This window comes from Pseudorca crassidens, chromosome 10, assembly GCF_039906515.1.
Source record: "Pseudorca crassidens isolate mPseCra1 chromosome 10, mPseCra1.hap1, whole genome shotgun sequence".
Classification (NCBI taxonomy): domain Eukaryota; kingdom Metazoa; phylum Chordata; class Mammalia; order Artiodactyla; family Delphinidae; genus Pseudorca; species Pseudorca crassidens.
The window spans coordinates 70,469,730-70,494,937 of NC_090305.1; the positions used below are offsets into that span (position 1 = coordinate 70,469,730).

At 42.5% G+C, this 25,208-nt stretch overlaps 2 protein-coding genes across 7 annotated transcripts in view; one reads left to right on the forward strand and one right to left on the reverse strand.

Moving 5' to 3' along the window:
- Positions 1 to 2,827: 2,827 nt before the first annotated feature.
- On the reverse strand, positions 2,828 to 3,584 carry LOC137233110 (mitochondrial import receptor subunit TOM20 homolog). The gene has a single exon (XM_067755871.1). It carries the CDS (start codon positions 3,572 to 3,574, stop codon positions 3,260 to 3,262), a length of 315 nt encoding a protein of 104 aa, XP_067611972.1. The 5' UTR covers positions 3,575 to 3,584; the 3' UTR covers positions 2,828 to 3,259.
- Positions 3,585 to 14,798: 11,214 nt separating this feature from the next.
- RAD54L2 (RAD54 like 2) overlaps positions 14,799 to 25,208 on the forward strand; it is a 94,009-nt gene continuing 83,599 nt past the window's right edge. Inside the window, exons 1-3 of one of the 6 annotated variants that reach the window (XM_067754598.1) lie at positions 14,800 to 14,985; positions 17,235 to 17,389; positions 23,612 to 23,757. The gene's annotated coding sequence lies outside the window, so the exon portion shown is untranslated. Of the gene's footprint in view, positions 14,986 to 17,234; positions 17,390 to 23,611; positions 23,758 to 25,208 lie in introns of all 6 variants that reach the window. The other 5 variants (XM_067754597.1, XM_067754600.1, XM_067754601.1 and 2 more) reach the window with 5 other exon arrangements.

Here is a 25,208-nt window from a genome sequence, read left to right on the forward strand (position 1 = left end):
TTTTTTCATTTTAAAATTGTGATAAAGTATACACAACATAAAATTGACCATCTTAACCATTACAAGTGTACAGTTAAGTGGTATTAAATACATTCATAACGTGTAACCATCACCACCATCTGTCTCCATAACCTTAAGTCTTTTCAACTTGCAAAACTGAAACTCTATACCTGTTAAACAATACCTCCCCATTCTCTACTCCCCCCACCTCCTGGCAACCACCATTCTACTTTTCTGTTCTATGAATTTGACTAGATACTTCATAAAGTAGAATCATACAGTGTTTGTCTTTCTGTGACTGGCTTATTTCACTTAGCATAATGTCCTCAAGTTTCATTCATGCTGTAGCATATGTCAGGATTTCCTTCCTTTGTAAAGTTGAATAGTATTCCAGTATATCTAAATACCATTTTTTGTTTATCTGTCTAGCTGTTGATGGATACTTGGGTTGCTTCCACATTTTATCTATTGTAAATAATGCTGCTATGAACATGGATGTGTAAATATCTGCTTTTACTTCTTTTGGGTACATACTCAGCAGTGGAACTGCTGAATCATATGATAATTCCATTTTTAATTTTTTGAGCAACTGCTATACTGTGTTCCATAGTAGCAGTACCATTTTACATTCCCACCAACAGTGCACAAGGATTGCAGTTTCTCCACATCCTTGCCAACATTTCTTATTCTTGTTTATTTCATTGCTAGCATATAGAAATACGCAGTTGTGTATTGAGTTTGTATCTAATTTTCTGAATTCATTTATTAGTTCTGACAGTTTTTTGTGTGGAATCTTTAGTGTTTATCACATAAGGTCCTACCATCTGCAAACAGATTACTTTACTTCTTCCTTTCCAATCTGGATGCCTTTAATTTATTTTTCTTGCCGAATTGCTCTGGTTATCAATTTCAATACTGAAGTGGCAAAAGCAGCCATCATTGACCTGTTTCTGTTGTTAGAAGAAAAGCTTTCAGATTTTCACCATTGAGTATTTTTGCTGTGGGTTTTTCATTTATGTTTTTTATTATGTTGAAGTAGTTTCCATCTGTTCCTAGTTTGTTGAACATTTTAATCATGAAAAGGTGTTGAATTTTGTCAAATGCCTTTTCTGCATCAATTGAGATGATCATGTGCTTTCCCCCCTTCATTCCATTAATGTGCAGTGTTACATTGATCGATTTTAGAATGATGAAACATCCTTGCATTCCAGGAAGAAATTGCACTCGGTTGTGGTGTGTAATCCTCTCAATACGCTGCTAAATTTAGTTTGCTAGTATTTTGTAGAGGATTTTTACATCAGTGTTTATAAGGGATAGTGGTATGCAGTTTTCTTGTAGTGTCTTTATCTGGCTTTTGTATCAGGGCCTCATAGAATGAGTTAGCAGGTGTTCCTGCCTCTTCAATTTTTTGGAAAAGTTTAAGAAGGATTGGTATTAGTTCTTCTTTAAGTGTTTGGTAGAATTCACCAGCGAAACCATCAGGTCCAGGGCTTTTCTTTGCTGGAGATTTTTGATGACTGATTCAATCTCCTTACTAGTTATAGGTCTATTCAGATTTTCTATTTCTTCATTATTTAGTCTTGGTAGGTTTTATGTTTCTAAGGAATGTATCCATTTCATCTAGGTTATCCAAGTTGTTGGCATATAATTATTCGTAGTAATCTCTTACAATCCTTTTTATTTCTATAGAATCGGTAGTAATATTCCCACTTTCATTTCTTTTTTCTTTTTTAAGTACCAAAGATCTTTATTCTCGGGTCTGATACTAAATCTGTGGCTGCAGATAATGTCACTATTTTGAGAATTATCTTCATTCTTTGCAAGTCTTCAGCCACAAAGTTACACCTTATTCTCATAACAAGATAAGTGAATCAGGCTGGAAGGGGATTAAGGAGGTACACTGATGATAAAAGCAAAGGGGAACACACACTTTTACAAGCATATTGTCCCAGTTACCTTGAAAGTTAAATTTCAGATTAATTTACAAAAGTAGTGACAGTACCATGATTTAAGTGAAAATCAACACAAGTTATACCTTAAAAAATAAAAAAAATCAATTCAGAAATGCTAAGTCAGGCAAGCATGCAAAATTCAGAGTATTAAAAAATGCAACGGGTTGCCCAAACAGATAATATCCCTCAGAAAAAGGGATATGAAAATGCTAAACAGAACTAAAGGAATTAGAAGCTGAATTAGCAGACCAATTCCCTCGTTTTATAAATGAGGGCAGACATTAACTGGCGAAGCTTACTCAGCTAGATTAAGGATGTATACAGATCTAATTCCTGGTGCTATTTGCAACTACACATATCTAAAATACAAGGAGATAAATATCCGGAACACATTAGGCCCACTGATTTAAACAAAACAGTTCAAAAGTGGGGGTGAAGTTGTTATTATAGCATAGCAGCACATTATACATATGTAAGATATTAAATGGCAAGAAAGAATCTCTTAAGATTTTAATGCTCAGTTAATACACAATCAAGTTTCCATCCAATTTTCTGATGTATAGCGAACTGTACTAGCTTAAAAAAAAAATACATTCTTCAGTGTTCTTCTACACTTTTTTTGGCCTATCTTTCAAAACTGAGCACTGGGGTTTTTTTTTGTTTGTTTTTTGTTTTGTTTTTTGTGTGGTACGCGGGCCTCTCACTGTTGTGGCCTCTCCCGTTGCGGAGCACAGGCTCAGCAGCCATGGCTCACGGGACCAGCCGCTCCGCGGCATGTGGGATCTTCCCAGACCGGGGCACGAACCCGTGTCCCCTGCATCAGCAGGCAGACTCTCAACCTCTGCGCCACCAGGGAAGCCCAACTGGGTATTTTTAATGTAAGTAATGTGATGTTTTATATGTACATTCTAATTGCACGTTTTAGGAATAAATAAAATCCATATTTCAGTAACTGATAGTGTATTTATAAAATGAAAACCTCTATCAAAATACACTTTTCACTGGGAAAAATAAATAAAACAGACAAATGGATCTACGCAAAGTAAAAATTAACTTTGGTAAATTTCAGTGGAGGACAGTCCATAACAAGCTTATTTGCCCTTACTCCCCCAGAGCTGATCATCTTCCAAGTTAAGATTTTAAAAATATTTTTAAATTGAGATTATTATGTTGACATTTGTTTCTCATTCCACATCATCTTCAGCCAAGCTCTGAGCACTTACAATTCTCTGACTAATTGTTGGGAGCTTAGTCAGAAGCCTCTGGAACACTGGTGGTGGAAGAGTTTGCTGCCACACTTGCAGTAACTACTGTGGCTGTCCACACGCAGCAATTGCATTTGTCAAATGGTCCACACTCTTCTCATATTCACCTTGAGCTAGTAGCTCTTCACAAAGCTGTATTTCTTCAAGGAAGAATTTCGGAACGGCTTCAGCATCTTTAAGGTCAGGTAACTTGGAAAGTCCAGCTCTCTCTTTGGCAAGCTTCTGTTTCTTTCTTCGTTCTCGAAGCCTGTTCTTGAAGTTGGGGTCACTCCGTCTCCTGCGGTCGAAGTAAATGCAGTACCCAATGAAAAGGGCCCTGCACACGCCGGCGGAGATGGCGCTGTTCCGGCCCTCCATCTTCTCTCAAACGAGGCTTCTTTTCTTCCCGCAAAGAAGCTGTTGGCTCAGAACCCTCAGAGCAGACTCCCACTTTCATTTCTGATTTTAATAACTAGAATATTTTTTTTCTTGGTCAGTCTAGCTAAAGGTTTGTCAGTCTTATTGATCTCTCAAAGAACCAACTTTTCATTTCATTGACTTTCTCTATTTTTCTGTTCTCTATCTTCTAGGTCCTTACCTTGCTGTGGGTCCTTTCCCCAGAAAACTGTCCATACATATCAGAGTCTGCATACACATTCAGTCTTCACAGACCCCTGAAACCCAAGGAACTCCATTTACAAATTTTGGTGCTGAAGGGCTTAAAATTCCAGTGGTCCCTGAAAGATTAAACTGGGTAAAGAACGAGGCATAAGACAAGCAAAGGGACCAGCACTGACAACTCATCAGGCACTGAATCAGTGAGAGCCTCTTGAACTTTATTGTGGTAGGTTGGGTTGGGACCTGAGCATCTGCATTTATCAAAAGCTCCCAGGGAGGCCAGGCTGTTTGTTCTGGTCATGGTTTGAGCAATGAGACTCTAAACAACCACACCCCCTCTAGCTCTGCTTCTCAGGTAAGTTCCCCTCTCCATAAAAGGCATCCCCGGGTAGGCAGGTGTCAACCTTGACTCCTCCCTTCTCTTAACCCCATTTTCAGTTACCAAGACCTGAGATGCCATTTCCTAAACATCTCTGACTCCATTTGTCCATTTGTACCCCCCTCTTCAGTTTAGTTCACCAACGTCTCCTGCTTGGACCGTTGTAGAGGTTCTGTTACCCCCAGGTGTGATTCCCAACCTCCACCTGTGGTGCAATTTCAAATGTAAGTTGTCTTAAATTTTTCTTTTTTCCAAAACAAAAACCAAATTTATTCAGCAGACATTTTAATTAAGAAATCCTATAAATTAGGACCACCACAATTTCAGACACTCCAGTGTGAAGTGTATGTCAATAGCTACATCAGGAGAATGAACAAGACATCGAATCTTTTTAAAAAATTAGTTTAACTCCCTTAAAGTTTGGGGGTGGCACCTTATTTAAAGTGCTTTCAAGTTTCATATGGGTAAAGCCAGAGGTTTCTCCTCTTGGAGAGTCACATTTAAGAAAACGGTTTCAGTCACTCACAAAGAGCTGGTGGCAGGAGGAAACTGAGGGGAGAGAACTCACGAAAGCTCAGGCCCAAAGCTCCATGGAGAGCCAGAACAGAGCAGAAAAACAGCCAGGGTCTCATCCATGCAGTGCAGACATGAGAAAGGGTGGAATACAAAAGGCCGGCCAGGAGGACAGAAGAGAGACTCAAGACTGTTTATACCTGTTTCTGAGAAAGCTCATGGAACAGCCAAGAGTGGCCTCACAGGAAGAGGAGAAGTTCTGGATAGAAGGAAAGCACAGAAAAAAACAAATAACTCTCCTCACACAACCTTCTCCACCTATGTGTCCTCTGGAGACTCCAAGAGGTAGCAAAGTGCAGACAGGGCTCTTCTTGGAGCAAGAGAAAGAAAAGACACAGGGGTGAGTTAGCTCTCCCAGGAAGCCCACAGCCTTCCACCTAAGCATGTCTTAAACTTTTAATGTGACTTACAAGAGCCTGTGTGACCCTACCCCTGGTCATATTTCTAGCCTTGTTTCTTTGTATCTTACTCATGCATTTCCCTCCTCTTGGCCTTTACCTATCCTGTTCCCCCTACTCAGAATCCTCTTATCCATCTTTCACCCAACTCCCACTTCTGCTCCTGATCTAGCTTGCCTATTCCCTCCCTCCTTTCACCCCAATCTAGGTTGGGAGCCTGCCTGGCCAATCCTGTCTGAATTAGGGCTGTTGTGATGATATCCAAAGCCCCTGAAGCTCCTTTAAGCAAAACAAGGATCTGATTGTAAGGAGAGAAAGGAGGTGGGTATTTTTTGGACTCCACAGCCGGGAACCCTGGTCCTTTCTTCCCTTTCTCCTTTGGGACTCTCAGCCCAGTGCCCTCTGACTGTTTACTTCATAGCTCTCTGCATCTTTGAAACTTGACTCCAAGTTCTGGGGCCATAAAATCCAATTGTAATTAGGTATTCTCCCTGGGCCAATCAGCTACTGCTAGGGAATTGACGCATAGTACAAACATACTCTATGAGCCTCATTCCTGAGTGGGTGGGTGGTTTTGGAAAGGGGAGTAATGGCTTAGTAGACACCAAAGGTGTCTCCTGCGACCCTTAGGGTATTTACCCTGTGTTTCCCTTTTGCAGTGGTGTAACTGCCTTCTATTGGTCTGCCTCCCCCAGTGGGCACAAGCTCTTAGGGCAGAGGTCAAGTTGTATAACTCTGTCTACAGGGCTGAAACAGAATGACCTAATAAGCATTTGTGGAATGAAGTGCCAAGAAAGCCCAAAGAAAGGACTGGCCTTCAGGTTCATGGAGGCATCACAGAGGAGGTGACTTTGGGCCAGGCCTTAAGCAGAGTAAGTTTACTAACTGGGAGTAGAGGTTGAGCAAGAGGGAATGGTGGCCCTGAGGCCTGAATTGGTGCAACCACATGTTACTGAGCACCCAGTGATGAACAATACATTGAGTGATGTTATGGGAATAGAGTTAGGCCTAGAAATGTGTAAGAAGTAGCTGAAGGGGAGATTAGACTCCTGGAATGTCGAACAAAATGTTTCCTCCTTTGAACCTCTGCTGATAGTTGGTTCTCACAGGAGTTAAGAGTGTACTATAGGGCTTCCCTGGTGGTGCAGTGGTTAAGAATCCGTCTGCCAATGCAAGGGACACGGGTTCGAACCCTGGTCTGGGAATATCCCACATACCGCGGAGCAACCAGGCCCGTGCGCCACAACTACTGAGCCTGCTCTCTAGAGCCCATGAGCCACAACTACTGAGCCCACACGCCTAGAGCCTGTGCTCCACAACAAGAGAAGCCACCACAATGAGAAGCCCGCACACCACAATGAAGAGTAGCGCTACCCCGCTTGCCACAACTAGAGCAAGCCCGCGCGCAGCAACAAAGACCCAATGCAGCCAAAACTTAATTAATTAATTAATTTAAAAAATATATATGGTAATTAAAAAAAAAGACAGTATTATAATTATGTTTGTGTGTCTGTATCCTCCAGGAGCCTCAGGGCCTGTGTGCTTTTCATCTTTCTATAACAAATCCCCAGGGTTTTGTTTTGTTTTGTTTTGTTTTAATTGAAACTGAATCCCCTCATGGCAAATGAGGGCTGTGGACAACTCTTAATATTCTGTTCAATACATGTTCATGGAACCCACTCCTGTACCAGACTTTGAGGCTACTGAGATGGACCAATCTGGTCCCATCTGGAAGAGTCAAACACAATTCCAATAAGCATGAGGTAGGTGCTATCACCAAGATAATTGCAAAAGTGCAGCTGAGTCTGGGGAATCCCAGCCGATCTCATGTAGAAGTAAGAGCTAATAATTCCTCTAGAAGGAGATGGTGGAATTGACTTAAAACAGCAAAGATGTTGGCCAAAATTTCTCTGAACTAAATAAACCTGCACATACGTTTAGCACTTTGAAAGTTTGTTTATAGCCATTTTTCTCATTTCTTTCTCACCATTGCAAGCATGTTATTCCCATTTTACAGATGAAGAACCCATCTCAGGGAGGTTAAGTGATTTGTCCAAGGTCATACAGAATGTGAGAGGAGCTGCCTCTGCCTCCCTACCACCAACCCTAAGGAAGAACCCCTCACTGCTTAGAGGAAGTTTCAGCCCCTCCCAGATACTTCCAAGGTCTCTACAGACCTCGGAGTCTGTAAGTGGGGACCATTCTTCCCACCCTATTCAGAAAAATGTGTATTGATCACCTACTACTTGGAAGGCATCATCCCTTCTCCCTTGTTGGAACCTACTCTCAGAAAAGCACCAGCATAACAGTCATTTACCTATAGATTAGTAAACACTTTGTCTTCTCACTGTGCAACGTGAGTATATATATATATATATATATATATATATATATACATTCTTAGATCTGTGAATGTATATATTCTTAGATCTGTGTTCAAATTCTAACTCCACCAGTTACCAGCTATGAGATCTCATGTAACTCAACCTCTTTGAGCTTTAGTTTCTTTTATTTATTTATTTTTTTTAATCTTTTTTAAAAATTTATTTATTTATTTTTGACTGTGTTGGGTCTTAATTGCTGCGCGCCAGCTTTCTCTAGTTCTGGCGAGCAGGAGCTACTCTTCGTTGCAGTGTGCGGGCTTGTTTTTAAAAAATTTATTCATTATTTTTCCTTCGTTGCTGTGTGCGGGCTTTCTCTAGTTGTGGCGAGCGGGGGCTAACTCTTCCATGCGGTGCGCGGGCTTCTCATTGTGGTGGCTTCTCTTGTTGCAGAGCACGGGCTCTAGGCGTGCAGGCTTCAGTAGTTGTGGCACGTGGGCTCAGTAGTTGTGGTGCACAGGCTTAGTTGCTCCGAGGCATGTGGGATCTTCCCTTCCCCGGACCCGAACCCGTGTCCCCTGCATTAGCAGACGGATTCTTAACCACTGCACCACCAGGGAAGTCCTGGTGTGCAGACTTCTCATTGCGGTAGCTTCTCTCGTTGCAGAGCACGGGCTCTAGGCACGTGGCCTTCAGTAGTTGCGGCACGTGGGCTCAGTAGCTGTGTCTAGCGGGCTCTAGAGTGCAGGCTCAGTAGTTGTGGCGCATGGGCTTAGTTGCTCTGCGGCGTGTGGGATCTTCCCAGACCAGGGATCGAACTCGTGTCCCCTGAATTGGCAGATGGATTCTTAACCACTGCGCCACCAGAGAAGTCCCTAGTTTCTTTTAAATTGAGGTAAAATTCATGTAACAAAAAATTAACCATTTTAAGTGAACTACTTAAAAAGAATGTATGTATATATATATATATACATATATATATATACATATATGTATAACTGAATCACTTTGCTGTACAGCAGAAATTAACACAACATTGTAGTCAACTATATTTCAATAAAATAAACAACACAGTGGCATTTAGTACATTCACAATGTTATGAAATCACATATCTAATTTCAAAACATTTTCGTCACCCCAAAATGAAACCTCATACCCATTAATTACTTATTCTCCATTGTTCTCCCCCCCACCCCTTTTAGCTCCTGGCAACCACCAATCTGCCCTCTGTCTCTATGGATTTGCCTGTTCTGAATATTTCATATAAATGGAATCATACAATATGTGACCTTTTGTTTCTGGCTTCTTTCGCTTAGCATATTGTTTTCAATATGTTGTAGTATGTATCAGTATTTCTTTCCTTTGTATGGGTAAATACCATTTCACTGTATGGATATAACACATTTTGTTTATCCATTCATCTGTTGATGAACACTTGGGTTTTTTCCACCTTTTGGCTATTGTGAATAATGCTACAATGAACACTGGCATACAAGTATCTGTCTGAGTCCATAGTTTCAATTATTTGGGGTATATACCTAGAAGTGAAATTTCTGGATCATTTTGTAATCCTATGTTTAACTTTTTGAGAAACCATTAGTTTTCCACTGTGGCTGTGCCATTTTACATTCCCGTCAGCAACACACAAGGGTTCCAATTTCCCCATATCCTCACTAACGCTAGTAACTTTCTGGGGTTTTTTTTTTACATTATTATTTTATAATAGCTGTCCTAATGGGTATGAAGTGGTGTATCATTGTGGTTTTGATTTGCATTTTCCAAATGATTAGTGATGTTAAGCATCTTTCTATGTGCTTATTGACCATTTGTATATCTCCTTTGTATATCTTCTTCAAGTTCTTTGCCCATTTTTGAAGTGCCTTGCTTGTTTTTGTTGTTGTTGAATTGTAGGAGTTCTTTATATATTCTGGATATCAATTCCTTATCAGATACATGATTTGCAAATATTACTTCCATTCCATGGGTTGCCTTTTCACTTTGTTGATAGTGACTTTTGATGTACAGTGGTGTTTCGTGAAGTCCAATTTGTCTATTTTTTCTTTTGTTGTCTGTGCCTTTGGTGTCATATCCAAGAAATCATTGCCAAATCCAAAATCATGAAGCTTTTCCCCTTTGTTTTCTTCTAAGAGTTTTACAGTTTTAGATTTTACATTAGGTCTTTGATCCACTTTGATCTAATTTTTGTATATAGTGTAAGGAAAGGGTCTAATTTCATTCTTTTGGATGTGGATATCCAGTTTTCCCAGCATCATTTGTTGAAAAGACTGTCCTTTCCCCCACTGAATGATCTTGGCATCCTTATCAAAAATCATTTGACTAGGGCTTCCCTGGGCGCACAGTTGTTAAGAATCTGCCTGCCAACACAGGGAACATGGGTTCGAGCCCTGGTCCGGGAAGATCCCACATGCCATGGAGCAACAAAGCCCATGTGCCACAAGTACTGAGCCTGCACTCTAGAGCCCGTGAGCCACAACTGCTGAACCCGTGAGCCTAGAGCCCATGCTCCACAACAAGAGAAGCCACTGCAATGAGAAGCCTGCCCATAGCAATGAACAGTAGCCCCTACTCGCCACAGCTAGAGAAAGCCTGCACACAGCAACAAAGACCCAACTCAGCCCAAAATAAATAAATAAATTTATTTTAAAAAATCATTTGACTATATGTGAGAGTTTATTTCTGGACTCTATACTATTCCATGACTGTCTTTATGCCAGTACCATACTGTTTTGATTACTGTAGTTTTGTGTAGTAAGTTTTTAAATCAGCTTTTTTTTTTTTTCAAGACAGTTTTAGCTATACAGCGTCCCTTGAGATTCCGTACAAACTTTGTGATGGATTTTTATATTTCTGCAAAAAATGTTGGGATTTGATAGGGACTGCATTAAATTTGTATATTGCTTTGGGTAGTACTAAAAATCCATGAGCACAGAATGACTTTCTGCTTATTTGTATCTTTAATTTCTTTTAGCAACACTTTAGAGTTTTTTTTGTGTGTGTGTGTACTAGTTTTTTCTCTCTTTAAGTTTATTACCAAGTATTTTATTCTTTTTGATGCTAGTGTAAGTGGAATTGTTTTCTTAATTTCTTTTCATATTGTTCAGTGTTAGTGTATGAATACATAACTGATTTTTGTGTGTGGGTTTTGTATCCTGCAACTTTGCTGAATTCATTTATTAGTTATCACTTTTTTTAATTTTTTGGTGTGGACTCTTTAGAGTTTTCTACATATAAGATCATATCATCTGTGAACAGAAATAATTTTATTTCTTTTTCAGTTTGGATGTCTTTCTTTTTCTTGGAGAGAATGGAATTATTCTCTGTAGAAATTTTTAAAAGCATCTGTTTCTATGACATCTGTCTATTGTCTTGGCAAATGTACATGGTCATTTATCAGGTACTACAGTAAATCTGTGCTGCTTCCCTAGAAGTTGATCAGCAGTATCCTTCACACCCTCCCAGGACCACCCCTGAAATTGATCCCTTCAAGACCATGAAATCTGGGAGCAGAGCTACAGGCTACTTTTCCACTCTCCAGAGCAGTCATCTGGTGGTTCTTACCCAACCTTATGCTTCTCCTGAGCTCTGGTCCTTCTGCCTAGAATTGTCCTTCCCTGAGTCTTCACATGCTTCTCTCTAGCATTCTTGGCATTCAGATTTCAGCTCACAGGTCGCCTCATCAGGGTGGTCTTACCCAATTCTTCCCTCTCTAGACAGCCTCTCTCCCATACAGGTCTCTGGTTTTATGTTCTTTTCAGCACTTATTACAATTTGAAATTATTTTTTACTATTTGTCTCCCCTATTTAGAAGGTAAGCTACTTTAGGGCAGAGACCTGTAATCTCTTGTTCAGTGCTAGATTAGCATCTGAAATACAGTTCGGGGACAACAAATGTCTGAATGAACATCCAGATGGGATGGGTTTTTATTAGTTTCACTTTACAGACCAGAGTACTCCAAGCTCAACTTTGAGTATAGTTCTTCACTTCAGTGCATGGTTATAAGAGTGTCCTGTACTCAAACCCCACCCGTTATGTCCCAGCTTCAGTTTTTCCATCTTTGAAGTGGGGTGACACTTACACATGCCTCATTATGTCGATGTGAGGATCAAATGCATTAATAGCTCTAAAATGCTTACATTTATGCTTGGCACGTCTTATTAGTATTCCCCAGCATCCAGCACAGTGCCTGGTACAAGGTAGGTACCCAATAGGTAATTGCTGAATGGGGAATTTTATGATGCAGCAGCTTTGTCAGGTCTTCAATAGATGCTGGGGTGGATTTTTTTTTCAACCCTCCCAGAGATTATAATCTAGTATAAGAGAAGCAGTGTACAAGGTGAAATTTAAAAAACATCCCAAGAATAGGATGGCCGGGCTTCCCTGGTGGTGCAGTGGTTACGAATCTGCCTGCCAATGCAGGGGACACGGGTTTGAGCTCTGGTCAGGGAAGATCTCACATGCTGTGGAGCAACTAAACCTATGCACCACAACTACTGAGCCTGTGCTCTGGAGTCTGCGAGTCACAACTACTGAGTGTGTGCACTACAACTACTGAAGCCCGCATGGCTAGAGCCCGTGCTCCACAACTAGAGAAGCCACTGCAATGAGAAGCCCGTGCACCGCAAGGAAGAGTAGCCCCTGCTCGTAACAACTAGAGAAAGCCTGCACGCAGCAACAAAGACGCAACGCAGCCAAAAATTAAAAAATAAAGAATAGGATGGCTGTCAAAGAAAGTGAAACAACTATCTGTCACCTTGGAACCTGGTTCAGAGTGATCATGTTTTTTGACATCCAGAAGTGGGAGTGGGTTGGAAATGTGGCTGGTGGAAGAAGGACTGGGCTGGTTTTCATGGAATGAGGAGGAGGTTAAACAGGTGAAAGGAAGAGGGTGTTTTTCCAGGTGTGGGTTCACAGTGATGAAGAAGGCCGAGCTATAGTTTCTGATTAACAAGTCACTGGTGAGTCTTCTCTAATCCCAGCAGGAAGACCCCAGATTTTTAAACCGCACTTGAAGGCAGAGCCATCAATAGGCAGCTATGCATGTAAATCACTCTAAGGATTCCTCCCTAATATAACCCACTTTCCTACTAGTGAATTGGGGGGTAGCATGATTCCCAAAGGTGATTGTGAGGGCATAACATCATTCAAGTTATCAGAGAAGCTCCCAGAGGGCAAGGAAGCAGTGATGTCACAGAAGGGCAATGGCATCTTGGGAGGCTTCCATCATCAGGGGAGCCAGCCCTGGCCCTTGTTGCTCAACCTCAGTAACAGAGGAGGCAGATAAGTGTGGGTGTCTCTGATAGTTGTGTATTGGGTCTTTTGGGAGAGAGGAGGGAGATAAACAATAAGACTGCTCTCTCAAGTTTCTGCCCAGCTTCACTGGTCTCTTTCTCCTCACTTTGGTCATCTTTAGGACTCTCACCTGAACCTACTTCGACACTTGAGACCAAATCTGCTTTATGTGTCACATGGGTAGTCCAAGCTAAGAGGCCAACTGGTGAAAATGTGGAGCAGGGAGGGGTCGGACCTCAGGTGATCTCAGGATTCTGAGAAAAGTGAACCAGCTTTTGAGGCATCCTTTGTCCTTTAAGATCATAGGATGAAGTTCCCTTACTTGAGGGAGCAGAGAGCCTCCAGAGGTTTTGAGCATGCTGCTTTCTATCTATGAACCTGCTGTTTCCAAATGGTTACCGAAATGTCTTTAGCCAGCTGAGCCCTTTCCTTCCAGAGGATAATGTAAATGGAAATCCATGTGTATACATGTGTGACACAGTGACAAAATTTAATTTAGGTTCAAGTGACTGATCTCAGAGCTTTTCTGGAAAGTCTCTTCAGACAAGGGAGAAAGGTATCAAGGTAAAATTTCCTGAGTCTCAAAAGCCAAGGGGCTAAGTGAGAATGGAAAATCTAAGGACATGTGAAAGCTGTGATACTTTTGGAGCACCTTCTGCAGATCTAAATTCCCATGGATAGTTTGGGAACACACACTTGTATTTGTGTAACTTAATTTGTTCCAAAAAATAACTGATATCTAGAGGTGTGAAGGCCCAGAAGAAAAAGGAAGTGGGAAGGAGAAAGGATTTTAAAAATTCATTAATTAACTTATTTTTGTCTGCATTGGGTCTCCTTTGCTGCCTGCGGGCTTTCTCTAGTTGCGGCGAGCGGGGTAGCGCTACTCTTTGTTGCGGGGCGCGGGCTTCTCATTGTGGTAGCTTCTCTTGCTGCGGAGCACGGGCTCTAGGCACGTGGGCTTCAGTAGTTGTGGCACGCTGGCTCAGTAGTTGTGGCTCGCGGGCTCTAGAGAGCAGGCTCAGTAGTTGTGGCGCACAGGCTTAGTTGCTCTGAGGCATGTGGGATCTTCCCGTAACAGGGATCGAACCCGTGTCCCCTGCATTGGCAGGCGGATTCTTAACCACTGAGCCACCAGGGAAGTCTGAGAAACGATTTTTTTATCCTCTTGATTTTATGAGGAAAACAGAACCCACTTTCAGAATTTTTTCATCATCTCGTCAATGTTCACTTCTTGGGATAAGGAGGAGGAGGAGGAAGGGAACCTGGGGCTGTAGTGAAGAAAGCTGACACAGTTCACTCTTCTCGTTAACTGGAGCCCACATGGCAGTAATTCCCAACTTGAGGGAGGAGAACCTGCATCCTTAACTTCCCCCTGAGTGTCAGTGATCAGGAAAGCCCTTTCTTGTCTCCACTTTTTTTCCAGCTTCAGTTAACAGGAAACCGGACGGGAGGGGGTAAAACCTAGAGTTACATGGTGCGCATCAATTTCAGGGGTCCCTGAGAGCTGCGCCTAACCTCTGTAGGAGGCGATAGCAGTAGTAGCAGTCATCATTGGCAGCATCAGCAATGACCGATCCCCAGTGTTGAGCCCCATATCTCCGCACCAGGCACTTCCATCATCTCATCCAATCCTAACAAGCCTCCAGGGTTATCCCCCGGTGAGGATGAGGAGGAACCGAGGCTCAATTGAAGCACTGACTGGTCAACGTGCCTCTCTGGTGGCTAGCGGGGTGCAAACCCATTCTGTCGGACCCACCACTAAAACCATTCCTAGGTTTCCGGCCTGAGATTTCCGTGCCTCATTCATGCCTGAAAAAAGTTATCTGTAGCATAGACGGCTCTGTAGAGGGAGGAGGAATCGCTGTCCACCCGGCGCGGGTCAACAGCGGCCTCCGCTAGGCTCTCAGCGGAACTTTCCTGTCGGCGGCGCATGTTCCCGTCCGGGCGGCCGGGCGCGCGGGCCGAGAGGGGGACGCTTTCTGGCGCGGACCGCCAGCGGAGGCTGCGAGCGCCGCCGCAGGAGAAGACCGACGCTCAGCCGGAGCCAGCCCGCGGCGCCCGGGCCTGGCCGGCTGCTTCCCTCCACCCCAGACGCCGCTGCCGCAGGCACTGCCAAGGCGGGCGCAGAGGAACGCTCGGCCACTCGGCCCTGCCCGGCCCGGCGCGGCCCGGAGCCGCGGCGCGGGAGGTGAGTGCGGGTGCCGGCCCCCGGCTCCCTGCTCGGGCCGCCGGGACCCGCAACAATGGGGGCGGAGTGGAGACGCGGCCCGGGCCCCTGGCGCTCAGCGGCCTGGGTCAGCAAGCGGGTCCCGGCAGCCCAGGCCTTGGGGCGCTGGATCCGACCTAGGGAACTCCAGTGGCCGGAGGCTTGGCGGGGGTCTTCGCCTCCACCCGGGGCCGTGTTGGCTTGGTATTTAGAATTTTTGTAGCCGGGAAAGGGAGTTATAGGGGCACGGAGACTTAACTCTAGAGGCGTGCGCTCTTAGCGCCTGATGCAGACGCCCTGGAGGCTGGCCATAGCGGGTGGATTGGGGGGAGGATGCGTTTGGAATTCTAGGGGCCTTGATGTGCCTGGTCCCTAAGGCGAATCGAGATGCGTCTCTCCCTGCCCTCCTCCCCAACCCCTCCACGCCCCCAGGTCCGTGAACTTGGCAGACTGGGATCAGACTGGGGAGAAAGAGTATTGAGTATTTAGCTTCTCTGAGGTAATCGGTGATTAGTTCCTGGAAAGGCAGGAGCTCAGCTGGGCACAGGGGAGTTGAGCAAAGGGCTGGATTCTCCAGGGCCCAGCATTCTGGAGTTGAGTGGTTCTCAGGTAGGGAACTTGTCGCAAGAATGTCTCGGTGAGTAGTGTTGGCTACCTTGGAGTTAGGGTGAAGCCGGAGTTGTGAATTGGAGAGTATAGAGTAGGGTTGGTAGGCTGCTGAAGTTGGAGAATTAGCTTTTTGTGGGCCATGGTGGTAGCAGCCTGTGAGACGAACAAGGGGCCTTTGCAGAGTGGGCTTTCTGATAGAGAATGACCTCTTACTGAGGGGGAGGGGTGACTCAGATCTTAGAATTCCTGTCCCTTGCTAGTGGATGTGGCTGACTGTGTTGGTGGCTGGGCACTGAGGTAGATGGTGCTGGAAGGAGCGTTTGGGGGCTGAATTGAGTTTCTTCCTGAATAGAAGACAGTGTGGACCATTCCTTCTTACTCCAAGTCAGAATGGTAGCTGTCATTGACAGTGTTTTAAGTAAAGAATTTCTTTGTGGTATTTGGATCCAAAGCTTTCCTCTGTTCATTTATTTTCTCCTTTGTTTTTGAATTGTGACTCATACTTTCTTTTCAGCACTATGGCTGTTGTTTATGATGATAGACAAACTTAGACAGTATAATATATATAAATTCTAGGGATTTTTCAGTCCAATTCTAAATCTACATTAAGAGCCTCTTTTCACTAATTTATGTGTCATTGTTTAATGTATGCAACTCTAGAGAGGGATGTGAAAACTCTAACAGTTTATGTTGTTAAAAGTTCTTTATATCCCTAAACTTCATTTTCTCCTACTACCGTGAAGTCATTACGTTAAATCTGTTAAATCTTAGTGACCGTCATTTTAACTCTCCCAGGACATTATCTTCACTAGAAGTGTTGTCTGTCTGGTCTGTACACTGTGTCTCATCTGTATCATTGAAAGGCAATGTGCAAACTCCAAATAGCTGAGGCCTGCATCTGTGCACCAGAGCTCTCTCTATGTAGTATTCAGGCAAAAGTTGGTGTGTTGTCTATAGATGAGATATCAAATCTCATATGAAAAAAAAGTGTCAGAATCATTGCACTTTCAGAGTTTGTTTAGAGTGTTAGGAGTTGTATTGCCTCATTGGAGTATATTAGAGTATAAATTTTCGGGTGAGATGTGAGGTAATTCTGACTATTTGTAGTTGTACTGGTGGTTCTGGGGATTGTTTTTCCCCTTAATCTTTAAAAAATCATATATTTCCCTTGCACTGTATTATTTCTGTCTGTGTCTTTCTCTTAAGTTTTCTATCTTAAGTAACTCATTCTTTCATAAACCAATATCTATTGAATTATGCCAGGCACTGTGTTGGGCACCTCTACAATGGTGATGTTTTTCATGTTTTAATAGTAATAGTTCATATTTCAGAAGTGGCTATAGGTCTATGAAGGAAGAAGTGATTCAGGCATATCAAGCTTTTAATCAGTAAAACCATTGAATAAAGTTTTTAAAAAGTATTGATTTTGACTAGTGACAATTGATTATCCTCATATATTTCCATGGGAAAAGTTCACAATGGTATGGGGTTGTTTTTGCTTTGTTTTATTTACATACACCTGTTAACTTTAAGTATGCCTGTAGACAAGCCACAAGGTAAACATTTTGTTGCTGTGTGTGTCTTGATGAGCTATGATTTACAAATACTGTATATGTGCTTAGGTTCCCCAGGAAGCCATCACACTTTCCTTCCCACTGTGGTTTTGGGAGCATGAAGGCGTTGCTTACTCCCTTTGTCTGGTTCACTGTATGTAGGCTGGGAGTGTCTGCTGATGTCTTGGAGTGCTGTCTCCTAGAACAGGAGGAATAAGATTGAGGTAAGGCTCAGCCTGTTTGAAATTCCTTGCCTCTTAATTATTACTGCATAAATTATATTTGAATGCTTTTTTGCTTTAATTGTTAATCTCCATTCCTATCTAGTTAAATGAACTTCTGTCCTTTGCTCTATTCTCTATTTCTCTGTATGTATTTTGGCCAAAAATAAATGAAGAGGTTTAAAATCAAGACACTTAGATAATAAATAAATTCTTTGAAGTCTCTTTCATTTTTCCATCTGGAATATTCACTTGATCAAATAAAATGAAAACTTTATTTTGTTGCTTTGAAGGCAAACTGACTGCTGAAAAATGTTTTGACTACCTCTTAGTCAGATGGATAACCTCAGAAACTCTTGGAAAGAAAGCTTAGAGTGTTTGATTTCTTTGGAAAGATTCTGAGGTGTCTAGTACAATGGAAAGAGCATGATCTTTGGGGTCATCCCATCTCTACCTCTTGCTTGCTTTTTGACCTGCGTAAGCTGTTAACCTTTCTGAGCCTTGTTTTTTAATTTAATTTTTTTCAGTCTGTGAAATGGGGTTAAAATAACCTCTGCAGGTTGTAGTGAGGACTGGAGATGAGGGCCTGGTGCTTAATGGGTGGTCAGTGCTTGCTGTTAGTAGTAGGTTGTGTATATCATTATGTGGGAGTTACTGTTCTCAGTAGTATTAGTAATAGGCGTGTGGCTGGGTGCTATGCATGGATGAGAGGTTCAGTTTCCTTGTCTGGTGAGGAAGGCAGCCTTCTGTCTACACCTGTTGGCACCCTGGACAGGTGAGAGAATTGTTGAGGTAGTCTTTATCCAGTACTGGTGGCCGGGAGTCAACACTATAAAGTCCAAGGTCATTCCTGGCACTGGTAGGTTTTTTCCTGGCAGTTTCTATGCAGAAGCCAGGAGGTAACTGTTTGGCATGTCCTTGTTTTGGGAACAGTGGGCATCCCCAGTGACAGAGTGCTGGAGTATGCCAGGCAGCATATTCTGTGTGGCCCCTGATCAGAATATTTCTCTAGCTTTCTTCTGTTGGCATCATATACCTGACTTTGGTCTTTTTGCCTGGAAGGCTCCAGATGCTGGAGAGATTTGTCGTCTTTCTCTAATTTGGGCTAGTTTGATAGAATCTAGCACTCTGTTCAGAAATGTTTTTGATGAACAGAAGGTTCACAGGCTTTGTTATAGAATTGTTCAGTTTTATTTTTTCCCTGTGAGAGGGGGAAAAAAAAGTAGAGAGAAAAATAAGTATGAGCCAGACAGAAATGATTCAAAATAACTGGCCCTAAATCTCTTCCAGTCTTCCATAGTCAAATTCCCCCTCCATTTGGGGTGGTCTTTAACTTCAGTTAAAAGTAAATAATACTCCCCTGGCCTCAAAATACACGAACATCTAGATCCTGATATATCTCTACTTCAACATCTCACAAAGACCTTTATGACCTGGCCTCTTTGGTATCTTCCTTTCTAGTCCTCTTCTGCCACAATTCCTCTGTCACTTTATTTTTTTATTTTTTTTTTTGTACAGTACGCGGGCCTCTCACTGTTGTGACCTCTCCCGTTGCGGAGCACAGGCTCCGGATGCGCAGGCTCAGTGGCCATGGCTCACGGGCCCAGCTGCTCCACGGCATGTGGGATCTTCCCGGACCGGGGCACGAACCCGTGTCCCCTGCATCGGCAGGCGGACTCTCAACCACTGCGTCACCAGGGAAGCCCTCCTCTGTCACTTTAGGCTCCAGTTATAGTGAGCTCCTTGAATGTCCCAGCATTCTCAGGCTATTTCTCCTACTAATTTTCCTCCTGTTCTAGTGCTTGTTTGACTCTTAGGCTTGAATTTACTAGGAATTCAGGCACCATCACTTAAAACTCTTCCTTGATTCTTCCCAGATTAGGCTGAATGCCTTTCCTTTGTATGGCATTGCAATCTGTGAAAGCTTCTTTCATAATCACTGTACTCTTAACTTTGGGTATTTTTGTGTGTTTTCTGTGCCTATGTTGTGACCTACGTGAGGGCAGGACCTCGTCTTGTTTAACTCTATATCCCAGTATCTAAACATTTCTGATACAGAAGTAGCTACTCAATAAATGTTTAGTGAAGAAATGAATGACCTCTGCATGTAAAATATCATGAAATCATTCCTTGTGGAGCTGATGATGTGATGAGAGTTCTGATTTCATGGGTGCCTCAGACCCTGGCTGAAGCAGTGCTTCTGCCTTTGTATTTCCAGGTTGCTAAAATACATAATACGTAATTTTGCTGTGAAAATGTGTTGCTTATTCCATATGTTTATGGTTTTGATGCTGGGGAGCTATTACTTGCTCTCTTTGGGTCTTGGCAAAAGTTTCCCTTGGAAGAGAATGTGACAGTTCTTTATGGGTATTATCTAGATCTTCCACTGGCCATTTACTGCTCTGAGCAATTTGTCCTCGTGTGAAGAACAGTGACTAGTCAGTTTGGGCTGCAAGGTCTCTAGACAGCTACTTCCAGCCTGGGTGTAGGTAATGGATTTAACACTAGGATGTTGTGACTTTTGTCAGCTGATGGACTTTTTGAAGATCCAGCTGAGCTCAGTGTGGCCATATTCAGGATATAAGATCATTTGCCCAAACTTTATTTAGGAATTTGAACTCAGTGATTATGAAATTATCTGTATTAGTCCTTTGTTCAGCCTAATACTGTACTAACACTGAAATTGATATATTAGTTCTTTGTTAGGAAGCTCTGTGTTCTGAGTTATTAACCTAGAAGTAATGGAATTGTGCCAATTCATTTAATCACCCTCTTGGTTCTTCTTAGTGGTAAAATAACTTGAGAATATACTACCTAAATTACTTTGAATTAATTTTCATGGTTGATCAGACCACATAGGAATCCCACTGTCCAGGTATAAGGAACTCTATTGAAGCCTACCTAATGCGGTTATTCTTTCATGTAGGTGACAAACATAACAGACTGAAGAAAAGGGAAGCATGAAAAGTAACTGTAGTTAAAGATAAAAATTGACATGAGATAAAAAGGAAAACTGAGACAAAGCATAAGGCACTTTAAATGTGGCAAGCAACTGTTAAATTGAAGAAATTTGTGAGCAGTGTTGAAATCTTGTGAAGAAAATTGTTATATAGGTTAAAAGCAATAAAAACATGGACAATTTCAGCCAGCATAGGCACATTGAAGGTGCTAGCACCCATTTATGGTTTTATAGCACCATTGATGAAAGTGATATATAGGTAGAATTGAAAAATGTTTGCTTTACTATGATAAGTATACGTATACCTTTCATATGTATGATATTATTGTTTCATAAAACACTTTGATGTACATTTTACTTTACTACATCCTCCCAGCAACACTGTTAGGCAGATATCCCCATTTTATAGACGAAGAAGCAAACACAAAGAGGTGAAGTGGCTTGCTTTCAAGTTCACAAAGACAATAAGAAAAAAAGGTGGGACTTGATGCCAGGTTTTCTAAGTTTAGGGCCTTTTTTAACGTCCTCATGAGATATTGTTAGGGCTTCGGTTTGGGGGTGACAGTCACTCCTTATTCCAGGCTTCTGGCCAGTAGAGGATACACACAAAGAAGGTAGTGCCACACAGGGAGTAGAGCTTCTGCTCTATTAACAGCAGCCTAGTAACTCTGCAAGAGCTGGGTGTGGGGGGAACCTAGATGGAGCCTCCACCTTCCTCACAGATCCCTTACGGGTTATGAGAAACACCCAAAACCAGGTGGAGAGTTTTTGCCCTTGAAGCCCAGTGACACAAATTGGGATCTTCCTCCTAATGTGATGATGTTTAGAAATTGGAAGAAAAATGGAAATTTGGGAAAGAATCCTTTAAGTGTGATTCTGGATTGAGCTTAGTCTCTTTGTTCTCATTGTGCCATCCACTCTCACTGTCTTCCCCCACCCTATCTCTCTACCTTTCTCTTCTCTACTGTTTCACCCACCTCCCACCTTAGTTTGGATGCTGGTTTGCCATGGTCCACAGTTACATTGCTGCCCTCCCCAGGTCTGAGAACCTGCTTGAACCTTTGCACTCTGCCAGTTGCCAACCCTGAATTCTCTCCCCTGGCTTCTTTCGCTGCCCCTAGGCTGCCCAGTGTTTCTGGGGAGTCAGGAAAATGGGCTGCTTTGGTTGTCAGCAGTTCCCACTGCCTCACTTCAGTTGAGCTGCCTCTGCCCCTCCGGGTGCTCTTGTGCTGCATTCTCAGGGTCCCAGTTCCCACAGCAGCTGCTTGCACGTTTTGCAAGGCTGTTTTTCCCTCAGGCCCTAGACCTGCTCTCTGTCTGCCTCATTTTTGACCTGTGACTTCACTTTAGGGCTTGTGCTCACTAATTTTTTCCCCTTTCCTTTCTATTATGGCACTTTCATTACTCTTGCTTTTGGAAATTCCTTGACTTTTTTCCTGATTATGCAAGTAATATATGAGCACAGTAAAATTAAGGCATTTTTATTTTATTTTATTTATTTTTTTAAAGTTTTTTCAGTTTACCCTTCCCCCTCCCCGGAGGCATTTTTAAATAAGGAAAGGAACCCATAATCCCATGTCTCAATGTTAACCACTATCATGAATTTGGTTTATATATATCCACACTTTTTTCCACCGTGTATGCTGACATGGATGTATTTGTGCTTCTGTATGTGTGTGAGATAAAGTAATTCCTTTTTACAGAAATGGAATAACAGTATATCTACTTTTCTATAATTTGCTTTCTGTCTTCATGTAATGCCTTTATTTTGGGCATTTTCCCATGTTTCAGACACATATCTATCTTTTAATAGTTACGTAGTTAATTTCTATCAATTTTCCTAGTCCCCTGGTGATAGCCATTTGTTTCTTTTTCTCTGCAGTTACAAGCATCCTTGTAAATATATCTTCGTATTTTCTGTACTCTGTATACTTCTTAGGATAAATTCCTACAAGTGGAGTTTCTGTGTCAAAAGTTATGCATGTTTAAAATTTTACTAGATATTATCACATAACTTTTTTTTTTTTTTTTTTTTTTTTGCGGTATGTGGGCCTCTCACTGTTGTGGCCTCTCCTGTTGCGGAGCACAGGCTCCCGGCGCGCAGGCCATGGCTCACAGGCCCAGCCGCTCCGCGGCATGTGGGATCTTCCCGGACCAGCCCGTGTCCCCTGCATCGGCAGGCGGACTCTCAACCACCGCGCCACCAGGGAAGCCCTGTCACATAACTTTTGAAAGATTATATCAATTTATATTTCTCCTCTAACACTGAACATTGTCAATAAGTTTAATCTTTGACAATTAAAACCTAGATAACTTTTATTTACATTTCCTTAAATGTAAGTGATGAGCATCTTTTCATGTTTTTGTTTCATATATAGATTGATTGATCAATTAATTGATTACTCAGTTATCTTCTTTCTAGCATCTTCCTATCCTCCCTCCCTCCCCTTTTTGTTTTTACCTACATACAAGGTAGAACCATGTAACTTGACCTCTCATGCCATCCTAGCCCTCTCCTTCCTGTCCCTTTTATCTAAAATGCAGTTTTACTGCCATTTCCTCACTACTTGCTTTATCTATATCTCTTAATCCTTTGTGGTCTGGCTTCTGGTCCTGTTTTTCTCCTGAATACTATCTCTGAGTGAATTCCTTGTTGCCCAGACAAAAATTTTTTTCTTGATGTTTGTTCTCCCTTGTTTTGACTAATTCCCCATTCCCTACCATCTTTGCAGGGAGGGAAGCTGCATATGAGTGGACTTTTTATTATGGAAAATTTCAAACATACAACAGCAGGGAGTATAGTATAATGAACCCCATGGACCCATCACTCAATTTCAATAGTGACCAATATTTCCCCAATTTTTTCTTTCAATTGTCCTTCCCACCTTTTTTTGCTGTTATTGGCATATTTTAAAGCTAAATCTCAGACTTTGTCACTGAGTATGTGTCTCTAACTAATAAGAATATTTTTTTCTTAAACACCATTACCTTGCCATTTTCTACCCTGATAAAAATTAACGTTTCCTTAATAGTGAGGACTTGATATATAATCCTGGCTCTGATACTTGCTGTTTAACTTGGGCAATTTTTAAACTTGTTTTCTCATCTTGAAATGCAGTGAGATAATGATGATAATGCTGCCTAATAGGGTGGTTGTGAGGTTACCTCATTTATTCTCATATGAAGTGCTTAGCACTGTGCTTTACCTACGTGGGGGCTCAAACATTTTTTGCATTTACTCTGTCTTCATCTATCCATTCATTCAGCAGATATTTATGGAACACATATCTGTCAGCTGACGAGGAGACAGTGACCTTGGCTTCTAAGATTCTGCACTATCCTGATTCTCTGCCTGCCTCTCAGATGTTTAAAAACCCCTTCCTTTTTCCTCCTGGATGTGGATGTAACCCAGGTTTGTTGTTTTTCCTTTTCTATTCCCTCTGTAGCCTGACCCTCAGAAATCTAGCTCTTTCACTCCCACCACTTCAGGCTATCCAAGTGACTCAATTCTATAACCCTGGTTTCTTTACCAAGCAACAAACCCACATTTCATCCTGGCTTTTAGACATGTCTTTCTGGTCATGGGAATGAGTGTAAAGTGCCCTGAACTGAGTCTGCCCACCAGGGCTTCACTCAATCTTGCCACTAACTCCATGGCTTGGGCAGTTCAGTCACCTCTCTTGATCTTGGTGTCCTCAGTCAGAAGGATGGTAGGGCTGGATTAGAGTCTGAAGTCCTGTGCAACTTTAAAATCCTCTCAGCTGTGAGAAGGTGGTTTCAGAAATGTCTTGCTCAGCATATGTGGGACCACATGCATCATTCTACTCCCCAAACAAGTTTCTGGCCTTTCCCATCTGGCCTCTCTCAGGATATCCAGGCTTCATCCTATGGCTTTTCCCTTTCATTTGTCTTCAACATAGGGCCAGTTATCTTGTGGCTAGTTCTTCAGTTAATCCTGACTCCTGGCTCTTCCAGAAACATACATTTAGCACTTTTCAGCTTTGTGTCTGCATTCACATTGTTTTCTTTGGCTGTTCTATTCACATTGTTTCTCCTGAACCTGTGTTCTGGCCGATTGAATTTCTGACCATCTTTCTAGACTAAGTTCAGGTGACAGCTTCATCCACATTGGAAGTGAGTCCTCCCTCTTCTGACTCTCATGACTGGCAGTGCATCAGTAACATTTCACAGTATGCCTGGTGCTTCAGCTATTTGTGTGTGTAAGCTTTTCTTCCCTCCTAGTGTAATCTTCTTGAGGATGGGTACCACGTTTACACTGCGTGTAATTTTGCATCCTACAGTGTCCAGCACAATTCTTTGTACTAAGAGTTTGCAATAAATACTGATTGAATAAGTGTCTGAGCTAAAGTAGACTTTGCTTCAAGTTAAGAACACTTAAGGAAATGTTTTTATTTTATTTATTTTTTATTTTTTTATTTTTTTGCAGTACGTGGGCCTCTCCCTGTTGTGGCCTCTCCCGTTGCGGAGCACAGGCTCCGGACGCGCAGGCCCAGCGGCCATGGCTCACGGGTCTAGCCGCTCCTCAGCATGTGAGATCTTCCCGGACCGGGGCACGAACCCGTGTCCCCTGCATCGGCAGGCGGACTCTCAACCACTGCACCCCAGGGAAGCCCTTTATTTATTTTTTAATAAATTTATTTATTTTTGGCTGCATTGGGTCTTCGTTGCTGCACGCAGGCTTTCTCTAGTTGCAGTGAGTGGGGGCTACTCTTCATTGCAGTGCGTGGGCTTCTCGTTGCGGTGGCTTCTTTTGTTGCGGAGCACGGGCTCTAGGCGCATGGGCTTCAGTAGTTGAGGCACGCAGGCTCTAGAGCGCAGACTAAGTAGTTGTGGCACAAGGGC

Bases quoted from the DNA above. Each gene is read 5' to 3' on its own strand.
- LOC137233110 (XM_067755871.1), bottom strand. From the start codon at position 3,574: ATGGAGGGCCGGAACAGCGCCATCTCCGCCGGCGTGTGCAGGGCCCTT.